This window comes from Podarcis melisellensis (genome assembly GCF_964234715.1).
Source record: "Podarcis melisellensis genome assembly, chromosome: 2".
Classification (NCBI taxonomy): domain Eukaryota; kingdom Metazoa; phylum Chordata; class Lepidosauria; order Squamata; family Lacertidae; genus Podarcis; species Podarcis melisellensis.
The window spans coordinates 86,888,601-86,914,891 of NC_138529.1; the positions used below are offsets into that span (position 1 = coordinate 86,888,601).

General features: G+C 40.4%; 1 protein-coding gene across 4 annotated transcripts in view; it reads left to right on the plus strand.

The window, feature by feature from the left end:
* Nucleotides 1-26,291, plus strand: part of TMCC1 (transmembrane and coiled-coil domain family 1) — a 118,509-nt gene that overhangs the window by 34,982 nt on the left and 57,236 nt on the right. The window contains exon 1 of one of the 4 annotated variants that reach the window (XM_081902188.1): nt 7,871-8,292. The exons of the other annotated variants lie outside the window; for them this stretch is intronic. Within the exon in view, the coding sequence (XP_081758314.1) occupies nt 8,254-8,292 (39 nt within the window). The 5' untranslated portion in view covers nt 7,871-8,253. Of the gene's footprint in view, nt 1-7,870; nt 8,293-26,291 lie in introns of those variants that run through there. 4 annotated transcript variants of the gene reach the window in all.

Sequence of the window (26,291 nt, forward strand, 5' to 3'; positions counted from 1 at the left end):
AGTCATACCTCATGTTACATCTGCTTCATGTTACGTTCTTTCAGGTTATGTCCCGCGGCAACCTGGAAGTACCGGAAAGGGTTACTTCTGGGTTTCGCCGCTCATGCATAAGTGCAAAATGACGTCACATGCATGTGCAGAAGTGGTGAATCACAACCCGCGCATGTGCAGACGCGCCACTGCAGGTTGTGCTCTTTTCATGTTGTGAATGGGCCTCCGGAACGGATCCCGTTTGCAACCAGAGGTACCACTGTATCAGTCTTTTGGAATCTTCACTTAATTTGAAAGCAGTCCACCCTGGGTCAGATTCAACCCAGTAGTTGTCCCAGTGGAAGTCATCGCAACAAGTCCTGCTAGCACATCAGGAGTTCCATTAGCTGTGCATCCCCACACCCTCCTCAAATTTGTTTGGGAGTGTCTGGAAAACCCCCTGAGCAGCTTGTGGGGGTGAAGGGAGATAGTTCCATCTATCCAGAAGAAATGCTTGCACTGATAGAACAATCCCCTCAATGCAATGTTGAACTCATCCCACTGCATTTAGGTAGGCGCTTGTCAAATAACACAATTTCCTTGGTTTAGCTCCTCTTCTTCCTTCTCAGGCTGCTGATGAGAGCTTAAATGCCCTATTAAAAAGTATCATTTATTTATCTGAAGCTTGAACTATTAACCTTTTAAATACTCTCTGTGCCTCTCTGTAAACCTGTAATGGTAATGTCTAGCTAACTAGTTTAGAAATATGTAATATAGTGGATCTTGATAATTGAAGTTTAATATGTATCCTGATTTTAGAAGAAGAAGAAAGGCTGAGATCCCTGTTTCTGAAAAAGGTAAATCTGTATTGTAATTGATGAAAAATCATGGTATAATCCTTTGCCCTAGTCCACTATCAGATGCATGAACTGGTCATGTGTATGCAGAGATATGTGATTAATAATAATAATAATAATAATAATAATAATAATAATAATATGAACCCAACATTGAAGGAAAGAGCAAGATTTTGCAGGTGAACGAGCAAAAGTAGATAGGAAAATGGAGTGACCACTCTGGTTTTTTGGAAGGGACAGTTTCTGGATTTGTATGTCCATTATGTGGCCTGCTGCCATTGATGACTATCTGATTTGGATATAGGTGATATCTGTAAGCAAGAATAGGCCTACCACTCAGGACCTGGAAGAAAAAGAAAGAATACTTCAGAAGGGACTATAGGTTGTTGTCCTGAAAATGTTTTGGCATAAAGTGGTAGATGACAAATGGAGTTTGTAGTCGTTTTCTGTTAGGATTGATCCTTTAATAGTTGGTGCCCATCTGGCCTTCTTGATCCATACTTTGAAGTGACCCCAGCTGATTTTATGTTGTGATTCTTCTCCTTCACGCTCCCACTCCCTGTGAATTCATTTCTCATATATTCCCTATATATATATATAGATATAGTGTGGGCCTGTTAATTGCTGTACAGTGGTGGTATATAGTAATTCTGAATAAGTAGGATGTGTATGTAATTTGAAGAAAGAAGTAAACAAACTTTAGTGTTGAACAGAACAAATTTCAAGCCAAGTTATGAGTAACTAGTTCATGCAAGCAGAACCATTGGTCAAGAATTATGGGAGCTATAGTCCAAAATATCTGAAGGGTACCATGTTGGCTACCCCTGCTCCAGTTTATTTACTGTGAAATGAAATCACATTGTTTTCTGTAATGGGCACCGGTGGCTAGAAGATGACAGAAGCCTGGGGCTTTGCATCTAGGTGGCTGATAAGGAACTGGGGCTAGGTTTCCAAAGGCATGTTTTCTTCTTGTCGAGCTAATGCTGCTTCAAAGGCTAGCATTATTTGGGTGTTTGCTCAACTAGTGTGCTCACTACAAAATCACCATAATAGATTTTATATTCCTAAAGAAGCAAAGTGGCTTTTGGCTCGTAAAGGGTGCCAAAAGGTATTGCTTACTTTCCAGTTTACCCCAAAATTTCCATTTTATTTGCAGGGGAGGAGGGGGTACAGGAAAAGGCTTCACATCCTTTCAGTTGTACCTGTTCTGCATCCTTTCAGTTGTACCTGGATAGCATCTCTTTCTTTGTATGGTGCTTAGTTTTGATGTGATTTTTATATTAAACAAGCAAAAGCAAAATCCTGTCAACCCAAATTAAAATCAAGTGGGTATTTGGCATATTCCATGCTTTTCATATTTCTAAGGAGACACTTGACGATATTACAGTGATGAAATATCTTTTTACAGTGAGTAAAACTAGAAAAAGCACACGTGTTTTTCTTGTCCAGAATACTTGTATGTAATCAGTGGCAACCTGGTCAGTCAGGTCACACTTTTATTACCTGTGGTCAAAGGCCATTGCAGAAATTCAAACAGGCTCAAGGCCCACAACAAATCAACATTTGCAAATACAAACATTGCAAAGCCAGAATAAAGGATAAAGAACAAGCAATAAAACAAAGGATAAGAAAGCAATGAAATGAATAATCAAATTATAATCAAATTGCTGTATCACCATGATAATTTATAGCTACCCCTGAAAGCACCTTTCCATTCATCCTTTTTAGCAGCTAGTGCAAAAGACACCTTATAAGTCAAAGTCAGTATCTGACAATAGATAAGACTTATTTGGGGTGATGGTTTTTGAGGGTAATCCCAATAAATCCAAATAAAATAATGCCCAGACACTTAAAACATGATTTAAAGTACATAGGACAAAATATGTGGAAGATCTTCCATCTCAGTGGTTCAGCAAAGACAGTTCCATTGAACCAGAGGAATCCAATCATATTTGCCATCAGTTGTAGTGGCTGGCATAGTCTGAAAAGAGCTGTAAAGATCCAATACTGACCATCCTCCATAGCTCAGTTTTTATAGGTGTCCACCTTGCAGTCACTGACGTGTATCCACCAGATAGACACATGTCTGCTGGAATGCAGTGGGCTTCCATTGGTGTTCTTTATATTTAGCATAAAGTACAAGCTGCACTTCCAGCTGGGATCAGCTCCACTTTGGACCTCTGATTAAACCGTGCTGAATGTAAGCCTCGCTGCAAAGAAGGAAGAGAATGCACATACAATGTCAGGTAAGTAATAGGTGGACATGGCTGGCTTCACCTCTGCCATAAGGCCTGCCTGAGGCAAGAGCCACCAAATAGGGAACTCTGCAATGAACTACCTTCATTCCCTGGCCCTGTCCACAGAGCTTGCAGTAATTTACACCACCAGAAATGCAGACAGAATTACATCCATCCCATGGGAGTTGATGGAAGGGCAGAAAACGAAGATTTACACTGCCGCCATCCCAGTTTGGGCCACACAACCTTTTGTCCAGGAGCAGTTAGAATGCAGCTTAATTTGTACAGTAGATATATGCACTAACCTAAAGTACATACCATATTTTTCCATGTATAAGACACCCCCTATTTTGGGGAACTCCAAATTAAGAAAACATCCCTTAGCACTACCCTTGTATAAGACGAGCCCCAATTTTAAACTTAATTTTTTGGTAAAAAACCCTAGTCTTATACATGGAAAAATACGGTGATTTAGAACTTTAAAATAGTTTAAATGCTCATGTTTGCAACATTCTCGTGATATTATAGCTGTCTTTTAAAAAAGAAAGTAAGGTATGCAAGTAAATCGGGCTGTGGATTGAAGCCTGTAATCCTGTGCAGGAGTAAGCTGCACTGAACACAGTGAGATGTCACTCCACATAAATATGCATAGACTTTGGTTTCATGGGGGTTCAAATGTTAAAAAGGTTGGAAGGGAAAAGTTCTGGAATTTTTTCTTTAGTTCTGCTTTGGATCATGAAATACACAGAGGTAAGATTGCATGTATGATGCAAGCAAGTACAATGTGAAACCTAATTATCAACCATTTGAATTCAGTCCTTTCCCAAGCTATAGCTGAAAAATGTTAAGCATTGTTAAACAGGTTATACTGGACTTACTACTTCTGTGTTGCTTCAAAGGTTAATGCGGAGACAGTTGCTTGTTCCAGCAGCTGTTAACCCCATGCAGTGTTAGGCAAGAGAATTACACCCGAAATGGGTTAGTAGTAAATTGTAATTCAACTTCATGTAATAAAGCATAGAATACTTGTGTTCTGGACATTGCTAAATAAATGAATTGATGTAAAAATAGGGGTTTGACTTTTGCTGCCCAACTCCCCATGGGATGCTGAGTCCCCCAACTCCATAATCGGTCAGAGAAGAATGGATGAAGGCAGGATTCAGTGGAAAGCAAGGCAGATATTTATTTTTCTGTTGTGACAGAGTTCCCTCCCCTCCTTCCAAGGAGGGAGAGCCTCTGACCAAAAGTTTGCAGGAACCTTTAAAGACTTTTGACATTGCCCAACCCCCTTAGTCAAAGACCACCCCAAAATCATCATACATACATCATAGGAGGCAGTCTACAGCAGAAATCCTGTCTGCCAGGATACCTGATAATGGTCACTGATTGCATTACCTGGACAGCCTGGCCATTCTTTCATGATGGTGAATACTTTAGTTCCTGAATGTAGGTCACAGGCTCACCCTATTCATACACAAATACACCCTTAAGACAGGATTTGTAAGCGAAAAGACTACGGGGAAGGATCCCCCCCCCCCTACTGCAGAGGAATATTTGAGGTAATGGGGAGCGTCAAAATGGCTTAAGGATTGCTCTCCTCTACTATTTCAGACACATGGTTTATATATTTAGACATGTGTGTGTTTATGAATATTTATTATATATTTGAGACCTTAGAATTCTTATAACAGTATATAAAGCTGAAGTGATGGCAACTTTATGTGCTGTTTTGTTACTGACTATATAATACTCTCGTAATTTGAGAAAGTGAAGACCTCCGTGTCCAGTGCCAACCTGACCGTGACATGGTATGAAGTCCTCACAACAGTGGGCAGAATGGGGAATGTCAAACTTTGTAGACAGCTCTCAATCCCCTTGCTGATTTTGTGGTACTTGAATGAAAGGGAGGCGAAGTTGCCTCTTTTCAGATATACAAGGCAGAAAAGTACTTTGTGTGACAGACTGGGTCTGATGTTTCCCTTCATGCTAGGCATCTCAAACAAGTGAAAGAACTGCTACTTTCCCAGTCAGCTTGTGCAAATTGTTTGTGCTCCTCAGTCCTTCGGTGTGCAGAAGTTTGGAGTTGGTACTTGATATTCCTACATCACACAAAGCTTCCAGAAAGTGAAAAAGCAGTGCAACTTCCTCTTATGCTCTCTACACCAAGTAAGAGTAGCTTAGAAGCTCTCCTGTTGTGGATGGAGATGAATGGATGGCAGTCCTTGATGCCTCTAATGGTGATAAAGCTTGAGCCAGACCTGTCTGTGACTCAGCTGATCAGATGCATCATGAATGCAAGAAGCTGGTCAATCGAAAATGGTGAAGATTTTTAGAAAAACCAAGTTATACTGTATGTATTTGGATTATATCAAAATCTAACATGGAGTAAGAAGCTATCACCAGTATATCTTTGAAACAACCTTAATGATAAACTCAATTTTTATGCAAGAATGTCAGGAAGGAAAACAAAGTTAGCTTCCATGGTGATACAGTAAGATGTTTGATGGAAAAAGAGTGAATAGATATAGGGTTGTCTTCAGTGTTGCTGTTTTCTAATAAGGCTTGTTGATTCAGTGGGAGTATTTTCTTTCTGATTCCCTCTCTCCTCTATATCCTCCTGTACACTTCAAAATCTGACCCAGAAAGTATGTGGGACCTTTGAACAGCCTGGTAGGTGACACAGGAAGCTTTAGGAGAAAGAGGAAACTTGGGGGAGGGGAGGGGGGGAAGAAACCCCTTTACTAAAATAAAATCTTCCACAAATGGAAAGACAGCATTGGGGCGGGGGGACGGGACCATAGAAAATGCATGTAAAAATGTTTCCATGTTTTTAACATCAGGGATGTTAAGTTACAGTGGTACCTCGGGTTACAGGCGCTTCAGGTTACAGACTTCGCTAACCCAGAAATAGTATCTTGGGTTAAGAACTTTGCTTCAGGATAAGAACAGAAATCATGCTGTAGCGGCGCAGCAGCAGCGGGAGGCCCCGTAAGCTAAAGTGGTGCTTCAGGTTAAGAACAGTTTCAGGTTAAGAACGGACCTCCAGAACGAATTACCGTATTTTTCGCACCATAGGACGCACTTTTTCCCCTCCAAAAATGAAGGGGAAATGTGTGTGCGTCCTATGGTGCGAATGCAGGCTTTCGCTGAAGCCTGGAGAGTGAGAGGGGTCGGTGCGCACCGACACCTCACGCTCTCCAGGCTTCGTGGACCTCTTCGCAAGGAGCGGGAGCACTCCGGCTCCTTGCGGAGAGTTGCCAGCATGCCGAAGCCTGCGCGCGCTGAGCTCAGCGCGCCCAGGCTTCGCGGACCTCTCCGCAAGGAGCCGGAGCGCTCCCACGGCTTGCAGAGAGCTGCCTGTTTGCGGGCTGGGGTCGGGGGAAGCTCGAGCTTCCCCCGCCCCAGCCCCGCGCCTGGGGGGGAAAAATAATTTTTTCCCCTTTATTTCCCCCCCCCAAAATGGGTGCGCCCTATGGTCCGGTGCGCCCTATGGTGCGAAAAATACGGTAAGTTCTTAACCTGAGGTACCACTGTACTCTGGAAGAGTTAATATTTGATCTTTGGTATGCTTTGCAATCAGTGTGGTTAGCATCGTCACAATGGCTATACAGTTCAGCCATAGTTTAAGATTTGTCCCTGCTGTTTTCATTCTAGATTTCTAGAACATGCAATGTGTTTCAGTTAAAAGATTTCAAATTCTTAGACCACGTGTAATAAGCTTCCATACCCATTCAGAGTTCTTAACATAGCTTCTGAGCTACACATGTTGGAGGTGGCAGGGAATGAGTTAAGGATGTCATCCTCTCCAGCTTTGAAAGCCCTTTATTTGTATTGCATCAGTGCCTAAAGCCTAGACTAGGTTGGGCCCCATTGTGTGATAGCTTATTAAGCAAACACATAGTAAATGACCCTGTTTGAACTAGTGCTGCAGAACTATATGTGGGTGCTGTGTGCATGCAAAACCAAAAAGGCTGTAATAATTCTGGGTGACGTGCACATGCACTTGTGTAGTAGTTGGAAATGTAACCTGCACCTCATTCTGCTGTTCTGTCTGCAGTCTCTGGTCTAGCAATTTGCTACTTGCAAGAGGTGTGAATGTCACTGTATGCTTACTTCCTCAAGGGCAGACAGAGTTGTGGGGCACAGACATCAGTCAAAAGTTCCAGTTCTTGAATTCAGTTTTCCAAGTGAGATTTTTGTTAGGTATAGTTTGAAGCAACAGATTGAAAAAAATTAAGCTGGTGGTAAAATATTCTCCTCTTTAAATATTTTCTCTGGCGTGATGCTGTCTTGGCTCTTGTGAGTGCTGCAACAGACCTCAGTTTCTTGTTAATCATTTGCTGCTTTTTTTAGCCCCTTGAAGCAAAGCAAACACCTCTAATTTGCTTTGGAGTTGAGCAAAGTTGATGTCATTGCTGTAGTATGTGTGGTTGTACCTGATGATTGCTCAGAGAGGTGAGACCTCAGCATGTGAATAAGAGGAAATGTGTAGCCAGTAGTACTAGGCACAGCCCTGCAGCTGCTGAGCCCAGAGTAGGAGAGAGTCTTGCTTCCTCTGAGCCATTGTTAACCATCTATCTCCCCACCCCCACCTACCCTCTGAGGCTTGAGCAAGCTAGGCTGCATTTTGCAACGAGGGCAGAAGAGTAGATCTTGCATGTGTTTTTATAAAGCTGACACCCACAAGAGGGAGGCTGCTTAAATCTTAGTGAGGATTGTTTTGGCTGTTTACCCTCTTACCGGTACTTCAGGCACATGCCTGCTAACCGCACCCTGAATTAACTAGAGCAGCGAGTCAGTCCCGTCCAAGGCTCAGGTGGTTCCGCGGCAACATTTAGCTAATGAATCTAGAGAGGGGGGTGGTCCATCTGTCAGGACCCTTCACAGCTGACTCACAGGAAGTGTTAAAAAAGCTTGGCACAAGGGTGATCAGCTCCAGGATTCTGCCCCTCCTCTCATTCCCCGCTGTCTTTGCCTGCATGTTTCACAAGCTCGTTTTTTGGAAGAACAATGAACTGATTTGAAGTTTTAAGACTGGGAGGGTTCCCCTTGGAGTTCGCCCGTCTAGTAGTCTGCAGGATGCGTTGCTTGACACAGTTTTAGACAGCTGTCAGTCTGTCTTCTTTGCTCTTTGCTTTTCCCTTCCCGTTCCCCTGGTGGATTGCTTTGTCTGGAGAAAAAAGGTGACCATGGTCCAGCGCTTCAGCCTCAGGAGGCAGCTATCAAAGGTAGGTTACTTCTGCCATCAAGATCTGTGGGACTGTCCTCATTATCACATTTCTCTTGTAGAAGAGAAATCTCTGCTTGTACGGAGGAGGTGGGCGGGGGTCTGGTGTATGAGAGGAAGCAGCTCTGCCTTTTGTTCTTCCCTCTAACAGACACAAAGGTTTTTTAGAGCAAATTGTCCACTGGCAGACAGGGTTTTTCCCCCTCTCTGCAAATCCAGAGCTATGGACTTTGGTGAGGCTGCTCCTCTTTTGACTTAATATCTAGCATACTTGTGTGATATAGAAGAAACAAGAGTCATATTAATATACCACAATATGAGCTCAATGGAAAAAGCAAGGTGGAATGAAACACATGGACTTTCTGCATAGGATAGTATTTGACTGATAACCACCTAGCAAAACAGAGGGAAGCTGCTGCTGCCTCTTCAAAAGTATTAGTCAGGAAGAACAAAGGAATTGTTCTAAAGAAATTCTGCTGCTTAATATTTCCCATCTCTTTTGTGTGTTAAGATGGCTTTTTGAAAAATGGGTATTTTTCCAAATTTGGACATGTAGATAAGTTTATTCTGTAAACCTATCCTTTAGTTGCTTTCTTTAAAAAAATAAATAAATCAGAAAAGGTTAAAAGCTGAATAAAATGAGGGCCTTAAAATACCTTTTGGATAAGACAGAATTTAGTTATGAATCAAATACTGTGGACATCTGAATTATAGGGTCTTGGGCCTCAAGCTTTATACCCAGTTTGGATTTATTGAAAAAAATGAAACAAACCCTTATTCTGTACCTCTTTCCCTAAAATTGCCTGTAAAGGCTTTCTTTTTTGTGTTAAATGCAGTGATCAGCAGCTGAATGCTCCATTTAGGTCAAAATGCACTCCCTGCAGACAGTCTATCGGGAAGCTTTAGGGTGTTGCAATGAACTGGCATTCCATATGACCCTTTTCAGAGTTCATCAGCATTTTTGAAATAGCAAAGCGATGAGCATATCAAATATCAATATAAAAATTGGGAGCTGGCAAGTGGAAACAGACCCATTTTTCTCCCTCCCCCCTTGCATGTGTCCACACACACACAGCCTGACTTTATTTCCCAGTGCTAAATTATTTACTTGCAAGTAATCCCAGAAAGTATGCTGAGGATCTGAACATATAGATCATATCAATACCGAACCTTTCTTCCAAGTGTTGTTACAACGGGAAATAAGCAGTATCATTGAAATAGTTAAAATTGGTTTATGCCTAGGTCTACTCACTCATCTGAAATAAGCTGTAAAATCTGATGATCATTGTTTGAGCAATATTGGGAATGTGAAGCGGGTGTGTTCAAATAGTTGTATGAAGACTCTACTGTTGTTAAATAAAAAAAAAGGCATGCAGTGACTTCACATGGTTTCTGTAGCTATGTTCTTTCACAAAAGAAACCTATTCTCACTGACTTCTGAATTTTACATTAAGTCAAGGGAGGCCAGTTTGTGGCCTTAAGGTTCTAGATGATTTGATCCCAATATTATGGTTCCCCATACTGTGCAGTCATAAGGGCTAAAAACTTGCTTTTTAAAACAATCTAAACTGCATTTCTCAATTGGTACAGAATACATGCATTTCTGTCATGTATTCTATACCCATTATCACTCTCCATGGATCCCCCCCTCACAGATTTTTGTGCATAAACAATTTGGGCTTCTATGGGTGGTTGGGGAGTTGGATGCTATCTGTGGGTTGCTCCTGATTTGTAAGTGGTAGTGTTTGAGGATTCTTTAAATTTGGAATGCATTTTCCCTGTGAATGAATTTCATATGTACACTGAATCTACAGTCTGCAGTTATTGCAAGGTACAAGAGCCTTGTGCCCTGTTCATATGATACAGTATGGAGTAGATCGTATTGCCTTCCTGAGTCTGTGTCAGGGCAAGACCTTGCTGCTAATAATGCCAATAATGTGGTAATGCAGCAGTTCCAACCTAATGCAAGAGTGCCTGGGAGAACATCTCAGTGCTCAAAGGTTCTCTGATCATAGGAATGTACACAATCAGTTGCACCTAATTATCCCTTATAGCATACCATCAACTATACCAGCGTCAGTAATTTGAGCATAGTTATTAACACTTTCAACAGCAACACTCCTGGTAGCCAATAAATATTTTGCAGTAGGAAAAATACTATAATGCTACTAATAGGATATGCCTACATCTATGGCCTTTCTAGTGTAGCACTCTTTTTGCCTTACCTCCCATTAGTCTTAAGTTAACAGTTTAATCACAGTTAGTTGCATTATTAAGTTGCATTATGTGAACAGACTGGCAAAATGTGGCTGAAAAAACATCATCGCTACATGAATATAATGTGCGTACTGTGTGAATACACCCCATGTGGAAAAGGCATTGGTCACACATTTATATCTGTTGGTATTCTTCAGTTGTTGTTGTTGTTGTTGTTGTTAATTCAATTGCAGTAGAACACCTGGTAGACAATTATAGAGGTCTATCTTAAATGGAGTATTACTATCCTTTTAAAAAAATGTAGTCTGTACTACGTTCAAAAAATGAACTCAAAAGTTTAACCTCTTATAGATATGATATCTTGTAACTACATATGAGGAGATACTATGTGTGCCTGAGACTAACATACATTTTCTTTATACTCTGATAAAGAATACTGCATCACTTGGAAGCCTGCATGCTCTATATTAATGGAGTTATGCAGGATATTGCTTTTTTATTGCATTAATATCCAGGACACTCACAGTATCTAAACTTCAATTATAGTAAATGGGTGTTACTAGGTAGCCAAAATAGTTCTGCAGAGAAAATACATCTTTGTTCCTTTCATCAACAATGTTAGAGCTTACTACAGTGGTACCTCGGGTTAAGAACTTAATTTGTTCTTGAGGTCCGTTCTTAACCTGAAACTGTTCTTAACCTGAGGTATCACTTTAGCTAATGGGGCCTCCTACTGTTGCCGCGCTGCCGCCGCACGATTTCTATTCTCATCCTGAAGCAAAGTTCTTAACCCAAGGTACTATTTCTGGGTTAGCGGAGTCTGTAACCTGAAGCGTCTGAAACCCGAGGTACCACTGTACTTCCAGTCACAGACAAATTCAGAAAAGTGAAGATGGGAGTAATGAATTTGCAATATGAGTATAAATTTGCTTAACTTCTGATCAGTGATATTACCCCCTCCCCCTAATTAGTTCTTTCTACTTTTATATCATGAAAACAAGTTGGACTACAGAAGTAATGTTCCAAATTGCTTAACTGTGCTTAAGCTCCCAGGAAGTCAGGTATATTCCTTAGTATATTAATACGATTCAGCATTTTTATACAAAACAGTCAATGATTTTTATAACAGAGTTTTTAAAAAATGAAGTTACTCAAGGGCTACTGAAAGCTGTCCAGAAAAATAATCTCAAACTTTGGGTGAAGGTGGGATGGGGGTCAGTCTAAAGTTTAAAATGGCCTTAGAGAGCTATGGAAATTGCTTTCATAACTAGAACAGTTCATTTAGCAGAACATCTGACACCTGTTTTATATAGAAGTTGTAGTGTATTCAATATTCGTTGTCTTAAACATTTCATTGTATGTTGTTGCTGGCATTGGACTCCCCTGCCCTCTTTGCTATGGGAAAAAGTTATATCTCAGCTCAGTGCTTTCCCCTAGCTGGGTGGGGCACAGGAAGGGAGTGGACAAACCCAAGTCCCTCTCATGATTTTGGCTGGACTAGAATCCTGAGAAGACATTATCATCTGAATAGCTGAGGGTAAAAATAGTTTATTTCATAACCTGTGTGAGCTATATAGGTAGGATAATTTGGAACATCTGAGTGAACATCACAATAGGCAACTCATTTTGGGAAGCAAGGGAACATCAGTCATGCCACAACACAATGGATTTTATTTATTTTTTCTTCTTAATATATGTGTCGTCTTAACAGAAATGTCAGGGAGGTAAGACTCAACAACCTACATAGTAGACACTTCCTTTCCCCTTCCTTCCATTCTGGAACAAAATTGTACTAAACAGTAAACACTTATGAAACTAAGTATAGGTGTGTCTCCAATTCACATGTTCTCTCTTCCTCCAGTGTAGCCGCAAGGAGGAATTTGGAAACTTTCACTTCTGTTGGATTAACACAGTTTGCCATGTCACCCAAACCTGACAAACTGTGGTCGTTAATATCTAATAGTTGATTGAAACCACTAGCTTCAAACCATGGTTTGAGAAGGTGGCTTGGTTCAGCAAAAAGTACTGTGGTTACACAAAATTGTGGCACACTTTATTGCATCAAACCGTTGGTAGTCTAAAACAGAAGTCGAAGTTTCTGATCATGTCCTTGTGGGTGTGTCAGAGAAGGAAGAGGGAGCACACCTATGCTTAGTCCTTGTAATGCAAACCCTTCCACTTTGGAGGCAAGCACTTCTTTGGTTACCTTTATGCTAATCCATTGGGAGCATGTAGAGGACCCAGACTGTGTATATGGTGTGTATAAGGAATGCTTAGTTGTAATGCAGATCTAATAAACTTTAGGTAGATGCACTGATCTGGAAACAGCTTTTTCTGAAAAACCCTTAAAAAAACAAATATTTGATTTGATGTTTGTCTTAAAAGTTTCCTCCCTACTATCTCCTTAAATGGAAATCATATGGGCAAATGAACTAGACATATGAATTCTACCTTGGGAGTTGAGCTAAAAAATAGGCCAGACTGCAGTGTGTGCAGTAACGCAACACCTGTCTCCTTGAAGAAAAAATTGCTGTCAAGCATTTACAGTATTGTAATTGTTTTTGCCAGCTTAATGAAATATTAACAAATGAAATGGTAGATGGCTTTCCTAACTAGGGAAGTAGTTGCAGCTGTTAGTCTGACAGCTGCTGCCATGTGCAGGTCAGTTGAAACCACCTGTCCATGACATCTGTTCCATGCGGTGAACTGTTTTCCTTGCAAAGTTGCTCATGCTACATGGCTTGCTGCTACAGCATTAAAAACCATGCAGAAGTGACCAAACAGCATGTAATGCCAGTTCCTACTCTGGTTTACTGCATAGAGCAGCCTCCTGGTAGCTTTTGTATTTTCTAAAGTATCCCTGACTTAAAGAACATAGACCTTTTCTTTGTTCGTGTCAGATGACCAGTCTTTTGGACATGTTTCTTGGCAATGAGTATGTCATGAATGCTAAGCTGATTAGGGAAGCACTTCAATATTTTTCCTGGAAAATCTCCTTCATTCTTTGTCCTTTAAGATATTCTCCTATTACTCCTTTTGTAACATTAGATCACACTTAGTAATTTAAGTTGCTTTGAGTAATGGTGTATAATGGCAAATGGATCTTATAATAAGGATGGGTGAGATCATGGTTCATACACACTCCCAAAGCAATCACTTCTATGAGGTATAATAAAATAACATAAGCTAACAGCTTCTAGTTTCTGTAGACAGAATGGTGTGCCCTGGTCTACCAGTTCATCCTCATAAGCTGATTGCCAGTTGTGGGTTTTTATTTGGAGGAGGGAGGGTGTAGAGGGGACTTACTGTAGCACCACACAAAGGCATAACTTTTGGTTCATTTAATTGGAATGAAAGGTGAGTTCTCTATAAAAGAGAGCTATTTTCCTGTCCCCAAAAGTTTATATGCAGTACTAAGAATATGAATCTAGATTTGGGATGTTCCAGCCATTCTTCTGGGGACAATGAGTTTATTTACCTCTGTGGGATGCTTTCCTGTAATTCCCCGTAGTAATTGGATTGACCTTTAGCGATACACAGGGGTGCTTCATTTCTGTACTCTTGAGACAGCTGAATTTTTTGAGGTTTATTAGGTGTTTGCTTGAGGCAGTTTCTATAAACAGGCCCAGCAACAAGTACTTTAAAATACATAGTTGTTATGTATTCTTTATTCTCTTAAAGCAGGGTGGCCCAACTTTTATACCAGCCACAATTCGGCTCTTGCATAAAAGTGGTTCAACTTAGATGTGGAAGTCTCAGATACAGTGGTACCTCAGGTTAAGTACTTAATTCGTTCTGGAGGTCCGTACTTAACCTGAAACTGTTCTTAACATGAAGCACCACTTTAGCTAATGGGGCCTGCTGCTGCTGCCACACTGCCAGAGCACAATTTCTGTTCTTACCCTGAAGCAAAGTTCTTCACCTGAAGCAATATTTCTGGGTTAGCCGAGTCTGTAACCTGAAGCGTATGTAACCTGAAGCGTATGTAACCCGAGGTACCACTATACTGTTAAGTGTACTACCAAGATCCAGTGTTTCCCCAAACCAGCCTTCACTAAGTGGTAGCTGGGAGTGATGGGAGTTGTAATACAAAACATCATTCTGGAGGCATTTGGTTGGCAGAGTTTGTCCTAAACATAGAATCGGCCTCCACAGTCACTTACAGAGACACCGTTAATACCACATTCATGGAAGACAATCTTAGTCAGCTCCAAGTGATCTCCAAAAAAGAAGAAACATAAACGATAATATATGGTCGATGTCCCTCTGCTGAAGGAAGGCAGAACAGGGAGGGAGGGAATTTTTTTGTGTTGCTTCATCTCTTTCCAGACCTTCCAGAGCAGGCTCTCTTTTTTGGCAGGGGTGGGGAAGGGAATGGGATTGCAGGTGATCAAAAATTGCCTCCCTCACTGAAGGTCACCAATTGGATACCACCAGTTTTCCCCTTTGAGCCATCCCTGCATGTGAATTTTAAATTGTAAAAGAAAGCAAAACTAAATCCTTGGAAAGGCTAGAAAGTTCACAAATCATGTCTCTTTCCAGGGCAATGTATGAAATATATACACAGTGTTATTAATTTGTCATACAGAGTTACAGGCAAGCAGAAGATGTTAAAGTGCACTCCCTGTCTACCTGGGGTATATGATCTGTTTTTTCTTTCCCACTGGAGGTATATACTATGTAGGATAATAGTAGTATTAAAGACAACGAGGAATAACTTTTACTTGCAAATTTTAGCATATTATGATTAAAAACTATGAGCAAGATGCAGGGAGGGGCCAGCTGGCTAGATCACTTCCAGTTCAGCTGTCTCCTTGACATCTTTCTTGGTTCTGATGTATTTAATGCCGTTTGTGGGAGAACTGGTGGTTACAGCATAATTCACCCTCATTTTGGGAAAACAGCAGGCTTCATACATCTGGCTCCCAAATTTTCAATTACAGGAATACAATTTGGCATTCAGGGACTTACTTCAACTATTCTGGATGGTAGACATTGTGTGGCATTTCCTGCTCTGTTCCTTTGGAATAATGAACTTGAGAAATGCCTGTTGGTGGTTATTATTATTATTATTATTATTATTTATTTCCATGTATATGCAATCTTTATCTTCCAAGGATTTCAAGGTTCATCCTCACAAAAACATTGTGAAGTAGATTAGGCTAAGAGATGGTGTCTGGCCTAAGGTCACTCAGTGAGCTTCATGGCTGAGGGGGGTTTTGAACCCTGCTCTCCCAGATCCTAGTCCAATACTAACCATTATGCCACACTGGTTCTCTTTTTGTCGAACACCAGGGGCATAAAGGTTCTAGAATGTGTCTGATGCTCTTGTCCTCAACCATTTCTTTTTTAAATAGGAGTGATTTCATCAGTGGTATTCAGTACCTCTTAATTCAGGAATCTCTTGTGATACTTCCATACAGAGTTTAAGAAAATATTTTTAGCTGGCAGCTTCAAACTTCTAGGCACTTGTGCAGCATGAAGAATCCCTGCATATGGAATTTTGTTCTGTTGAGATGAGACACAGCTATTTCTTGAATGTCAATTCTAGCTTGTATGGATCACATAAGACCAATGGGGACCCCGGGGGTCCATGGCCCTTCCCTTTGCCTCCTCCCAACTATTTTTCGTCATTTTTGCATGATAACATCACAAATTTTATTATCTGTTTTAGCACTATGCAAATTTTCAATATAATGGCAAAAATCGGTTTTGAAATCACACCACGATAACGATTTTTACCCAGCATCCTGCAGCAATATATTGTTAAACGCACATGGGTGTAGCCAGGATTTTTTTGGGGGGGCAGGCTTTTGTTAGGAGGGGCATCTTGTCATCCGGAGGAGCCCTGGATGCCTGTATAAAACACCATAGCACCACACTCGCTTACCTGGGAGTAAGGCACATTGAACTCAGTGTGGCTTTCTTCTGAGCAGACACTTCATTATTTACTAGATGCAAGTCAGCAGCACCAAATGACCCTGCTCGGCTAGGATGTCACTTCATGCCTTGCAGAGCTGGGCCAATGCTGTCAATGGGCCCTGTGACCTTCATCAACCTCCACTAGGCGTTGGGGTGGATTGCACCCTGCACCTTGCAGAGTCAGGCCCAGGCTGCCAATGGGACTATCACTGGCGGCAGCAACAAGCCTTACCCATTGCCACCCCACCACCACATTTTCGTATATTTATCTTACATCTTATTATTTATGTGGAAATTGCTCAATTTGGTTGTGCACTTTTTGATGTTTGTTTATTGTTTACGACTATTATTGTTATGTTTGTAATTATGTATTTTTTATGTTGTAAAACCTCCTTGAGCAAGGTTTAAACTATGGAAAGGAGGTAAACATTTTTTTAAGCTATTTGTTTGCAGTAAACCTAGTATTCCTTACCTGGTAGAATGCCATAGGTGTATGTATAGCAAATGGACTTGGAGGTTGTTGTTGTTGTCGTACTAACATTTATATCTTTTCAGTTGCATATTAATACCTCTCTTAGTGTCAGATTAATCAGTGGGAGCAACTGATTTATTCTTCAATTTATATTAAATTCAAATTCTTCAATTTATTGAAATGATTGTAGTTGTATATAAATAGCTTTCATACTTTTAAGTGCAGTAAAGAGAATTGATGGTTGCTCTGAATTGAGGTAACTGCACATTTATTTCCTTGTATTTTTGGATTTAGTGCTCTTTTAATTCTTTCACATTTGGACTGCACACTAATACCTACTTATATACTTCACACTCCCCCTCCCTCCTTGTATCCTAAGAAGTACAGTTTTTTTCCAGTGAGATTTTTCCATTGGCACTTTGTAATGATTTAGTAGGTTGATAATTAACTGAGGTTAATACTTCAGCAAATAGAACCATTCCTCATCTGCTTTGTCTTTGTAAAATTGATTCAAGTGTAATAAGCACAGTTGCAATCTCTGTGCTTTACATATACTGTGGCATATATACAAAGCTGCCAAAACAGCATTTGTTTCATGAAAAGTAAATTTTCTGTTAACTAGAATGACAGTTTTGCATATGGCTTACAAGCATCATCTTCATCATCATCATCATCATCAAGGAATGTTTATAAAGACATTTGAATGACTGTTCTTTGAGATGCCATTTGAATGATAGCATAAAGAAATGTAGTTTTATCTGTGATGGTTATAGCTTTTTAGGATTGTGTTTGTGAACATGAAGTTTATCTGTTCTTCTCTAAAACTCCTTTGGAGACAATTGAATTGGATCCTTCTTTCCAGAAAAGGAAAGTTAGTATAATTGCATTTTGTGCTACTGTAAATAGTACTAAATGTTTACATTATGAAGCTATTATTTCTATACAAAGTGCATATTCAGTCCTTTCCTGGGCTTGTTCATTGTTCAGTATTCTCTGAATTACAAAGAGTAATTGACATAGACAAGGGAGTAGAGGCCACATCGAATTGTTTGAGATTTGATTGTTTGAAATCCAATTCTTCATTTCAGTTCACATACTGGAAAATTTTGACAATACTTAATTCTATTGCAGATTTTTTATCTAAATCCAATCAAGAGTGGAATTCTCTTTTGAGACAGCTGGTTTTTTTCCTAGCTCATGTTTTTCCATTGTCCACCTCTCACCTTATTTCCTGCCTTATGGGTTGTCCGCAAACTGGTTTTCTATTTTCCTATAATTAACCCTTGAGTAGAAGTTAAGCCAGGGGTCAGCAACCTTTTTCAACCGTGGGCCGGTCCATCGTCCCTCAGACCATGTGGTGGGCCGGACTATATTGGGGGGGGATGAACGAGTTCCTATGCCCCACAAATAATCCAGAGATGCATTTTAAATAAAAGAACACATTCTACTCATGTAAAAACACCAGGTAGGTCCCGCAAATAACCCAGAGATGCATTTTAAATAAAAGAACACATTCTACTCATGTAAAAACACGTTGATTCCCGGATCATCCGTGGGCCGGATTGAGAAAGCAATTGGACCGCATCCGGCCCACGGGCCTTAGGTTGCCTACCCCTGAGTTAAGCAATCTGAATCTCTTTTGCATTTAAGCACAAAGGACTTAAACAAAGAAATACTGTGTCATAACCAGTGACAGTATAGCAACTGGGAGTGATTTTGCTTTCTAAAAACATCCCTGTCTGATTACCTATCTAAGATTCACTTTCTTCTTGGAGGAAAGGTGAGATATAAATATAATAAATAAATAAGTTGGTGAAAAACACGAGAATTATGGATTCGATCATGGGATGAAGCTCTTTTTCAAAAAATGCTTGATTGCATTTTATTCTACACATCATGAAACTGATGTATAGTAGGCTGTTAATAACTGAAGTTCTGTGTCTGACTGTAGCTGCCCAGAAATGCTATGGTCTAAGTTCACTTTATGAAAATTGTCATAGAGGAAATTTTAAAAGTGACAGATTCTCAGGGTCCTCATTTAGACCATTAGTGGAAACAAACCGTATCCAAAACATATACAATGGTACCTCAGGTTACATACGCTTCAGGTTACATATGCTTTAGGTTACAGACTCCGCTAACCCAGAAATAGTGCTTCAGGTTAAGAACTTTGCTTCAGCATAAGAACAGAAATCGTGCTCCGGCGGCGTGGCAGCAGCAGGAGGCCTCATTAGCTAAAGTGGTGCTTCGGGTTAAGAACAGTTTCAGGTTAAGAACGGCCCTCCGGAACGAATTAAGTACTTAACCCGAGGTACCACAGTAGTTAGTTTCTGCTTATGGTCTAAATGAAGACATTGCATATCTGCTGCTCAGATAATGTTCCTTGCAACTTTTTGTGATCAAATTTTCTTTCTGTCCTTGGGCATCTCCCCACAAAACGATGGAAATGTTCCAGCACAGTGATCTTACTGCACAACATGATTCACTATTTTAAAAATTATGTGTGCTACTCAGGTGCTTACCTATATGTTTCTTGAGTGGTCCTTTGAGTTTGACTTCCGTAAATTTTTTTTGCAAGGAATCTTGATGACATACACCTCATGTGTGCTGCTACATGTGCAAAGGTGCAAAAGCGTTGAATGATGTAAGATTTGCTATCTACTCTATTCATAAACATCTACCATTTACTAATATTTGTAGTAAGTGTGGTATCCAGACAGATGATATCCACAGAGTCTTGCACTTGTGGATCAACAAATCTTTTAAGATTTGTTCTTTTATGTGCAATCAGCGAACTCTTGTTCTTTTATGTGCAATCAGCAAACTCTTTTCACCCAGAATATCCACGACTAACTGCCAGTGCTTTCAAATAATATTACAAATATTGTTGATCACACAATCTTAGATCAGGCTGCATGGAGATTAGGTTGCTATTGCAGGTTGATATTGCAACCCAGATTGCTAAATATCCTTCCTCTTACTGCAGGCCCATTTTTGTTATAACTGTGACTCACTGTGGATACCTTCTGGTAGATGGAAATGGAATGGCCAGACACCAGGCTTTTTCTTCACAACCTCTTCTTCTGAAATTACATGGATGGTACTTTTGTTAGGTGTTTGGAAAGATTGCAGTTTATAATGTAATTACATATGATATCCATGCTGTATGTGGCTTGCTTGGCATAATTTGCAGTGTGCACAATTTTAGGTTACTATATTTTATTTTTCTGGATTGCTTTTTGCAAATTGTCTTACTTTCCAAGCAAAGCCTATTTCTTCTGATACTCAGCACAGTTACTTTGTATTATGAAGCCAGTTAATTATTTGAAACTATGACTGGTTTTAGTTTAGAATGTTTCCTTTTAAGCAACTTAATGTGTAAAAGAATAGACTTAATGTGTAACCAGAATAGATACTGTGTTCTAATTTGCACTCCATAATTTAGTAGCAGTAGCTCCCACCACCCTTCAAGCATACTGTATCTGAAGACTTAACTATGTACAAGCACTTTTGCAATCCGTATTAACCACCATGGTACAAAAGGGATTATATTCAAAAGGAATGAATTTCTGGTACTTTGAAACAAAATATAGCCTTTAAAAACTGTTTCCCCCCAAAATTCAAAACTCCTTGAAACATAATAACATAAAAATCAACAATAAATTGTTCTAAGTGTTCTAAATAGCTAGTCACAAATAGCTGTGAACAAAAGTCCTCTAGGTGAGGTGGGGGCCAAAATCCTTGCATTCAGATGGCACATAAATTGAGTAGGACAGGTATGAAAAGGTGGAAAGCCTTTTCAGCTTGAGAGTTATATTCCATCAAGTGCAACAGCTGTGAAAAAGGCAAATTCCATGTTAGGGGTAATTAGGAAAGGGATGGCAAAGAAAACACTGAATATAATAATACCTTTTAAAAAATAATATGGTTGCTACTACACTAGGAATGCTGTATTCAGTTCTTGTTGCTGCACCTAAAAAGGATATTGTAGAGCTGGAAGAGAAGGCAATCAAAATGAGCAAAAAGCTGGAGAAACTGTAAGGTAGGGTTGCCATATTTCTGAAAGTAAAAACCAGGCCATGCCAAAAATAGTTGACTGGAATTTTTCTATTGGCTTGCCTAAGATCCAGGGCAAAACGCCACATTTCGGAAATTCCCCCTCCGATGTCAATTCTGCCTTTGAAATCTTGGTGATGTCTGGGAAAATCCGGATGTATGGCAGCCCTATTGTAGGGAATGTTTACAACATCTGGTGCTTTTTAGTTGCTCCCCAGAAAATATCATGTGGAGTTCAGCCCCCCCCCCCGAAGTGAAGACTTAAACTGGGAAATACATTTGAACAGAATGAACCTTGTTGCATCTTATTATTTATTATGATGTAAGTTTTCATGGACTATAGTCCACTTTGTCCGATGCCACTGGACTCTTAGTTTTAGTGCAACAGACAAACACAACCACCCCTTGGAAATTATTTGAGCATCAGGTCTTCTTTACCCTGAAAATCCAAGAGGATTGATGGATTCTAATGCATGTCTTCATTTCATAATACCATTTAATCAAATGAGAAAATGTGGTATTATGCAGAGTTAACCATAGTTCTGCTAAAAATACACTCTAAACATTCTCATGCACAGGGATCGCACATAGTGTGCCAGTAATGCATCTTTATTGAGACTTGATTACACTTTTGTGGCTGAGTATTAGATATAAATAATTGCTTATGACATCTCTAAGAAGTGGTGTAGCCTCAAGCTATCTCTTAAAGCCCTTCCAAATGGAAGAGAGGAACAAATTATATCACAAGAAAACAAAATATGCACAGACAGAAATCATGCATTAAACATAGGGTGCTGCAATCACAGCTGCTTTCATAGCCTCTTCAAATTACTGTTTTCCTTGTGTGCTGTAGTGGTAGACTAACATCACAATACAGGTTCAATAGTACAACTTTTGCAAGTAGCTTTAGTGAGAGCTTATAGTGATGGGTATAGATGAGCAAATGTGCCTACCAGTACTGAGAGCCTAAGGGACATTTCATAGAACAGTAGCATTTGTCCGAACTACACCAGCCTTTTCTACATCAGACGTGTAGATTATGAATGGTAGGTACACATTTCAGTACATTTCATTTATCATATTTATTTCCTGCCTATTCTCCAAGAACTTCCAAGCGAGTGCATGGACCCTCACCCTTTTATCCCCACAACTGTTAGGTAGATTAGGCCGAGAGAGAATGTCTGGCTTCTTCTGTTTGTCCTCCTGTATCAGAGGTGGTGTTTCCTGCAGCAGACATAACTGTTGTATAACGTGTGAGGGAGCTTCAACAGACTTAAGATAATTCCATGGCTGTGCGCAGAGGGGCAGTAATAGTGTTGGAAGGGCAAATGGCAAAAGTGTCATTGCAAACTAGAACAGCCCTCCAAAAATGGGAATCAGTTTTGGACATGGGCCTTCAGAGGAGCACATAGTGGATAAACTGTCCACTACATAATAAGGCATTCCTCCACAATAAATAGATGTGGGGCCCAAGTTGGTCTTCTATCCTTTGTATTTTAGCTCTGATTAACATAGCACCACATTCCCTCATAATGTGGGAAGACTACTATTTTTATATGAAATAGAATGAATGCACAGACACCAACTTGGTTGGCTTTATAAGAGGATTCAACAATTCCAGGGAGGAGAAGGTTATCAATAGCTACTAGCCACGATGCCTGTTTTACCTCCATTGTTGGAGGAAGTATGCCTCTCACATGCTGAGAATCACAAATGGGGAGAGTCCTGGTGCTCTCGGTTCCTGCTTTGAGACTTACCACAAGCATCTGTCTGGACTCTGTGAGAACAGGACGTTGGGCTTTTGGGCTGCTGCTCCTACATTCTTAACATTTCAAAAAAATTTACTCTTAAGTATTTTTGAAATGATGACATAGCAAGAAAGAGAGATGAAGCTTTGTTTTAAACTAACCCTGGGAAGTCCTGTGTTAACCCAGTGTAGCAATTCATAGCCAACAAGTATGTAAACTTTTCAAAAAATTCATAAAATGATGTAAGCTTGCTGGAGGGAGAGGTGGCTGTTATTGCCTGGGTATTGCTGTGATGTCATTAATGGCAAGTGCCAATGTAACATGCCCGCACAGCATTGCAGAAGCAAAGGATATGCAGCTTGGAGAAAGTCACTTCTTCCTAGGAATAAAACCCCAGGGCTGGGAAAATATAAGATCCCTGCAATTCAATTATAAGCTGGAAGAAATGTTGTTTATATATAATGGGTAGTAATTATGTTGGAAATTTAGTACAGTAGTACCTCAGGTTACATATGCTTCAGGTTACATACTCCGCTAAACCAGAAATAGTGCTTCAGGTTAAGAACTTTGCTTCAGGATGAGAACAGAAAAAATGCTCCGGTGGCGCAGCAGCAGCAGGAGGCCCCATTAGCTAAAGTGGTGCTTCAGGTTAAGAACAGTTTCAGGTTAAGTACGGACCTCCGGAACGAATTAAGTACTTAACCTGAGGTACCACTGTAAAGCCCTAATTGTCACTACTAAAAGGCAGATCCATTGGCCTCAGTTGAATAGTTTTGCCATTAATCTTAATGTAAAACCTTGGTTGAGTGACGTGATATGAATGCCCAGTACTGTATATTTCAACTACATTATTAGTTGCATTGGTGTGTAGAACGGGGTTGTTGAGCACTGTGGAAACCAAATACCCACTTTGTTTTGACTGGAAGGCTTGGTAAAGAATGTCTTTCTGGAGTTGAAAATTCAGTTACAAGCTGCACCTGAGATAATCTGTATGCAAAGACATCAGATTGGCTTTCTTTGTACTTGCCTTTGAGAACTCATTTAAAGCAAGATACAGTGGTACTTGGGGTTACTGATGCTTCAAGTTACGCATTTTCGGGTTACGCACCGTGCCAAAGCTGGAAATAGCGGAATGGGTTACTTCCGGGTTTCTGCGCAGAAGCTCTAAATCGTGACCCACATAGATGTGACGCTGCGGGTTGTGAACATGCCTCTCACACGGATCACATTTGCAACCCGAGGTTCCACTGTACTGATTATTTCTTCTGTTATAACATTGGAGATTTAAAACACTATTTTAAAAAAATCTGAAGTTGAATAGATTGTAATTTGATACTGGCTTTTTAAAAAACAAGAAATTGCCTTATAATCAACATAAAGTATATACTATGCACAGTCATTATTGCTTTTATTAGTTGTTCATCCTTCAAGTGGGTTAGCGTCTTTTGGCATATTTCTGAGGTAAATTTTACAGCAGAAATCAGAAAGATATATTATTGTAAAGGCATAGCTTCAAATAAGTGTTTTCTCCCTTTGCCCTCACAATTTACTTTCTTGTTTCACCAGTCTTCGCACCCACTACAAGTACAAATGTGTGATTCTACACACAAGCTACTGTTAGGGCAGAACCAATGAAACAACCTCCAAGCCATTTCCATAGAGAAAGCCTCAACAGGATTACAGCTGCCTCTAGTAGAGTGACCACATGAACTATAAATGAGAGCTTCCCATCTGCTTGGAAGCTGGAATCCAGTAGGCATATACATTTATATCTCACTTTTCCTTCAAGGTAGCATATATAGTTTCCCCCAGTCTTATCCTCAAATCAACCCTGTGGAGCAGGTTAGACTGTGAGAGAAAATTGTGCAAGGTCACCCAGTGAACTTAATGGTGGACTGAGATTTTCAACCTGAATCTCCCTCATTCTAGTCCAGCTGTCTGACAACTGTACCACATTTGCCTACTTGGTACCCTTATGACTGCACCCCCAAAGGTGCACTGCTCCATTGTCTCCCAAGACGGATAGATGTCAAAAAGCTAGAAGCTGACTCAAACCTCTAACAAGCTCATCCTGCTCCATGTTAGCTTTGGGGTGCTTTGAGAACAGAACAAGATAGTTCTTAATGAGATTGCAGCACAGGTGTGCCCTTTGCACACATGAAGTATCAGGCTGTACTTTATCATCATTCACTCGTATTCACTGCAACTCTGCCAATAGCACATATCACTCCTTTCCAATCTGCTGTCTAATTGCCTGAAACAACTTGTGTATGTTCAAACTGCTGTTCTCCTTTTATGCATAATCCACCTCTTGGGAGATGCCATTCTGCTTCTTTCAAGGCCTCCATGGACCTAGGTTGCTACTGTTTAGGCTGCTGGCTTGAGTTCTTAAACATGTTTTATGCCTAATTACACTTAAGAGCTCTCTCCCTTGCTTTTCCTTTTCAGTAAGTGATAGGTTTACTCTTGTATATCCTAAGGAGACAAGTTGATTTATATTTTGGTGGCTTGTAAAGAGCCCCTGCTTTCATTTGTTAAGTTGAATTGGCCAGTGAAGCTCTGTCTTTGAAGGGCAGGTCTTTCAGAAGCAGTTTATTTCTTAACTTCTAATGACGTTTCTTTTGGTGGAATAGTAATACTGTAAAAGATAAGTAAACTCAAAAAGACTTTCCTTCGATAAATCACAGTCAAAATTTAGAGGGCCATATATGTAACTTGGTAAGTGTGAGATTGGGACGCAGGTGGCGCTGTGGGTTAAAGCCTCAGCGCCTAGGACTTGCCGATCGAAAGGTCGGTGGTTCGAATCCCTGCGGTAGGGTGCGCTCCCGCTGCTCGGTCCTAGCGCCTGCCAACCTAGCAGTTCGAAAGCACCTCCGGGTGCAAGTAGATAAATAGGGACCGCTTACCAGCGGGAAGGTAAACGGCGTTTCCGTGTGCGGCTCTGGCTCGCCAGAGCAGCGATGTCACGCTGGCCACGTGACCCGGAAGTGTCTCTGGACAGCGCTGGCCCCTGGGCGCACAACCCCAGAGTCTGTCAAGACTGGCCCGTACGGGCAGGGGTACCTTTACCTTTACCTTAAGTGTGAGATTGTGGCTCCACTCTTCAGAATCTCATATTCAGCACATAATTTGGCATCCTGAGTTTTTCCAAAATGTATCTAGACTTCGTTTGTGGAGAAAATACTGGAGGTCTGCTAATGTTATATCTTGACAAGTAAGAAGTTAGAGGGAAAGGAAGACAAGGCGTGACTTTCACTAACCAATAAATCAAGTCTTCCATATCCTGCTCAGCTGTTTGTTTCTCTCCACTCCCTGCCTTAGTTTCCGTTCATCTTCCGCCCCACTTAAAACCACCTTCCCATTAATTCCACCATCCTTGATCCATTTTTATTAAAAACAATCCAAACAAAGGAACAAAACAAAAACAGTTGCTGAAAAGAGGAGTTCCGAATTAAAGGTTCTTAACCTCAGAATCTGAAATGGATAACACACAGCCCCTGGTACATATATTTGTATCATTTTTCTTTCTGTCTTTTTTAAACAAAAGCAACGGCTAAAGCTTTTATGATTTTCAGAGTGGTGATA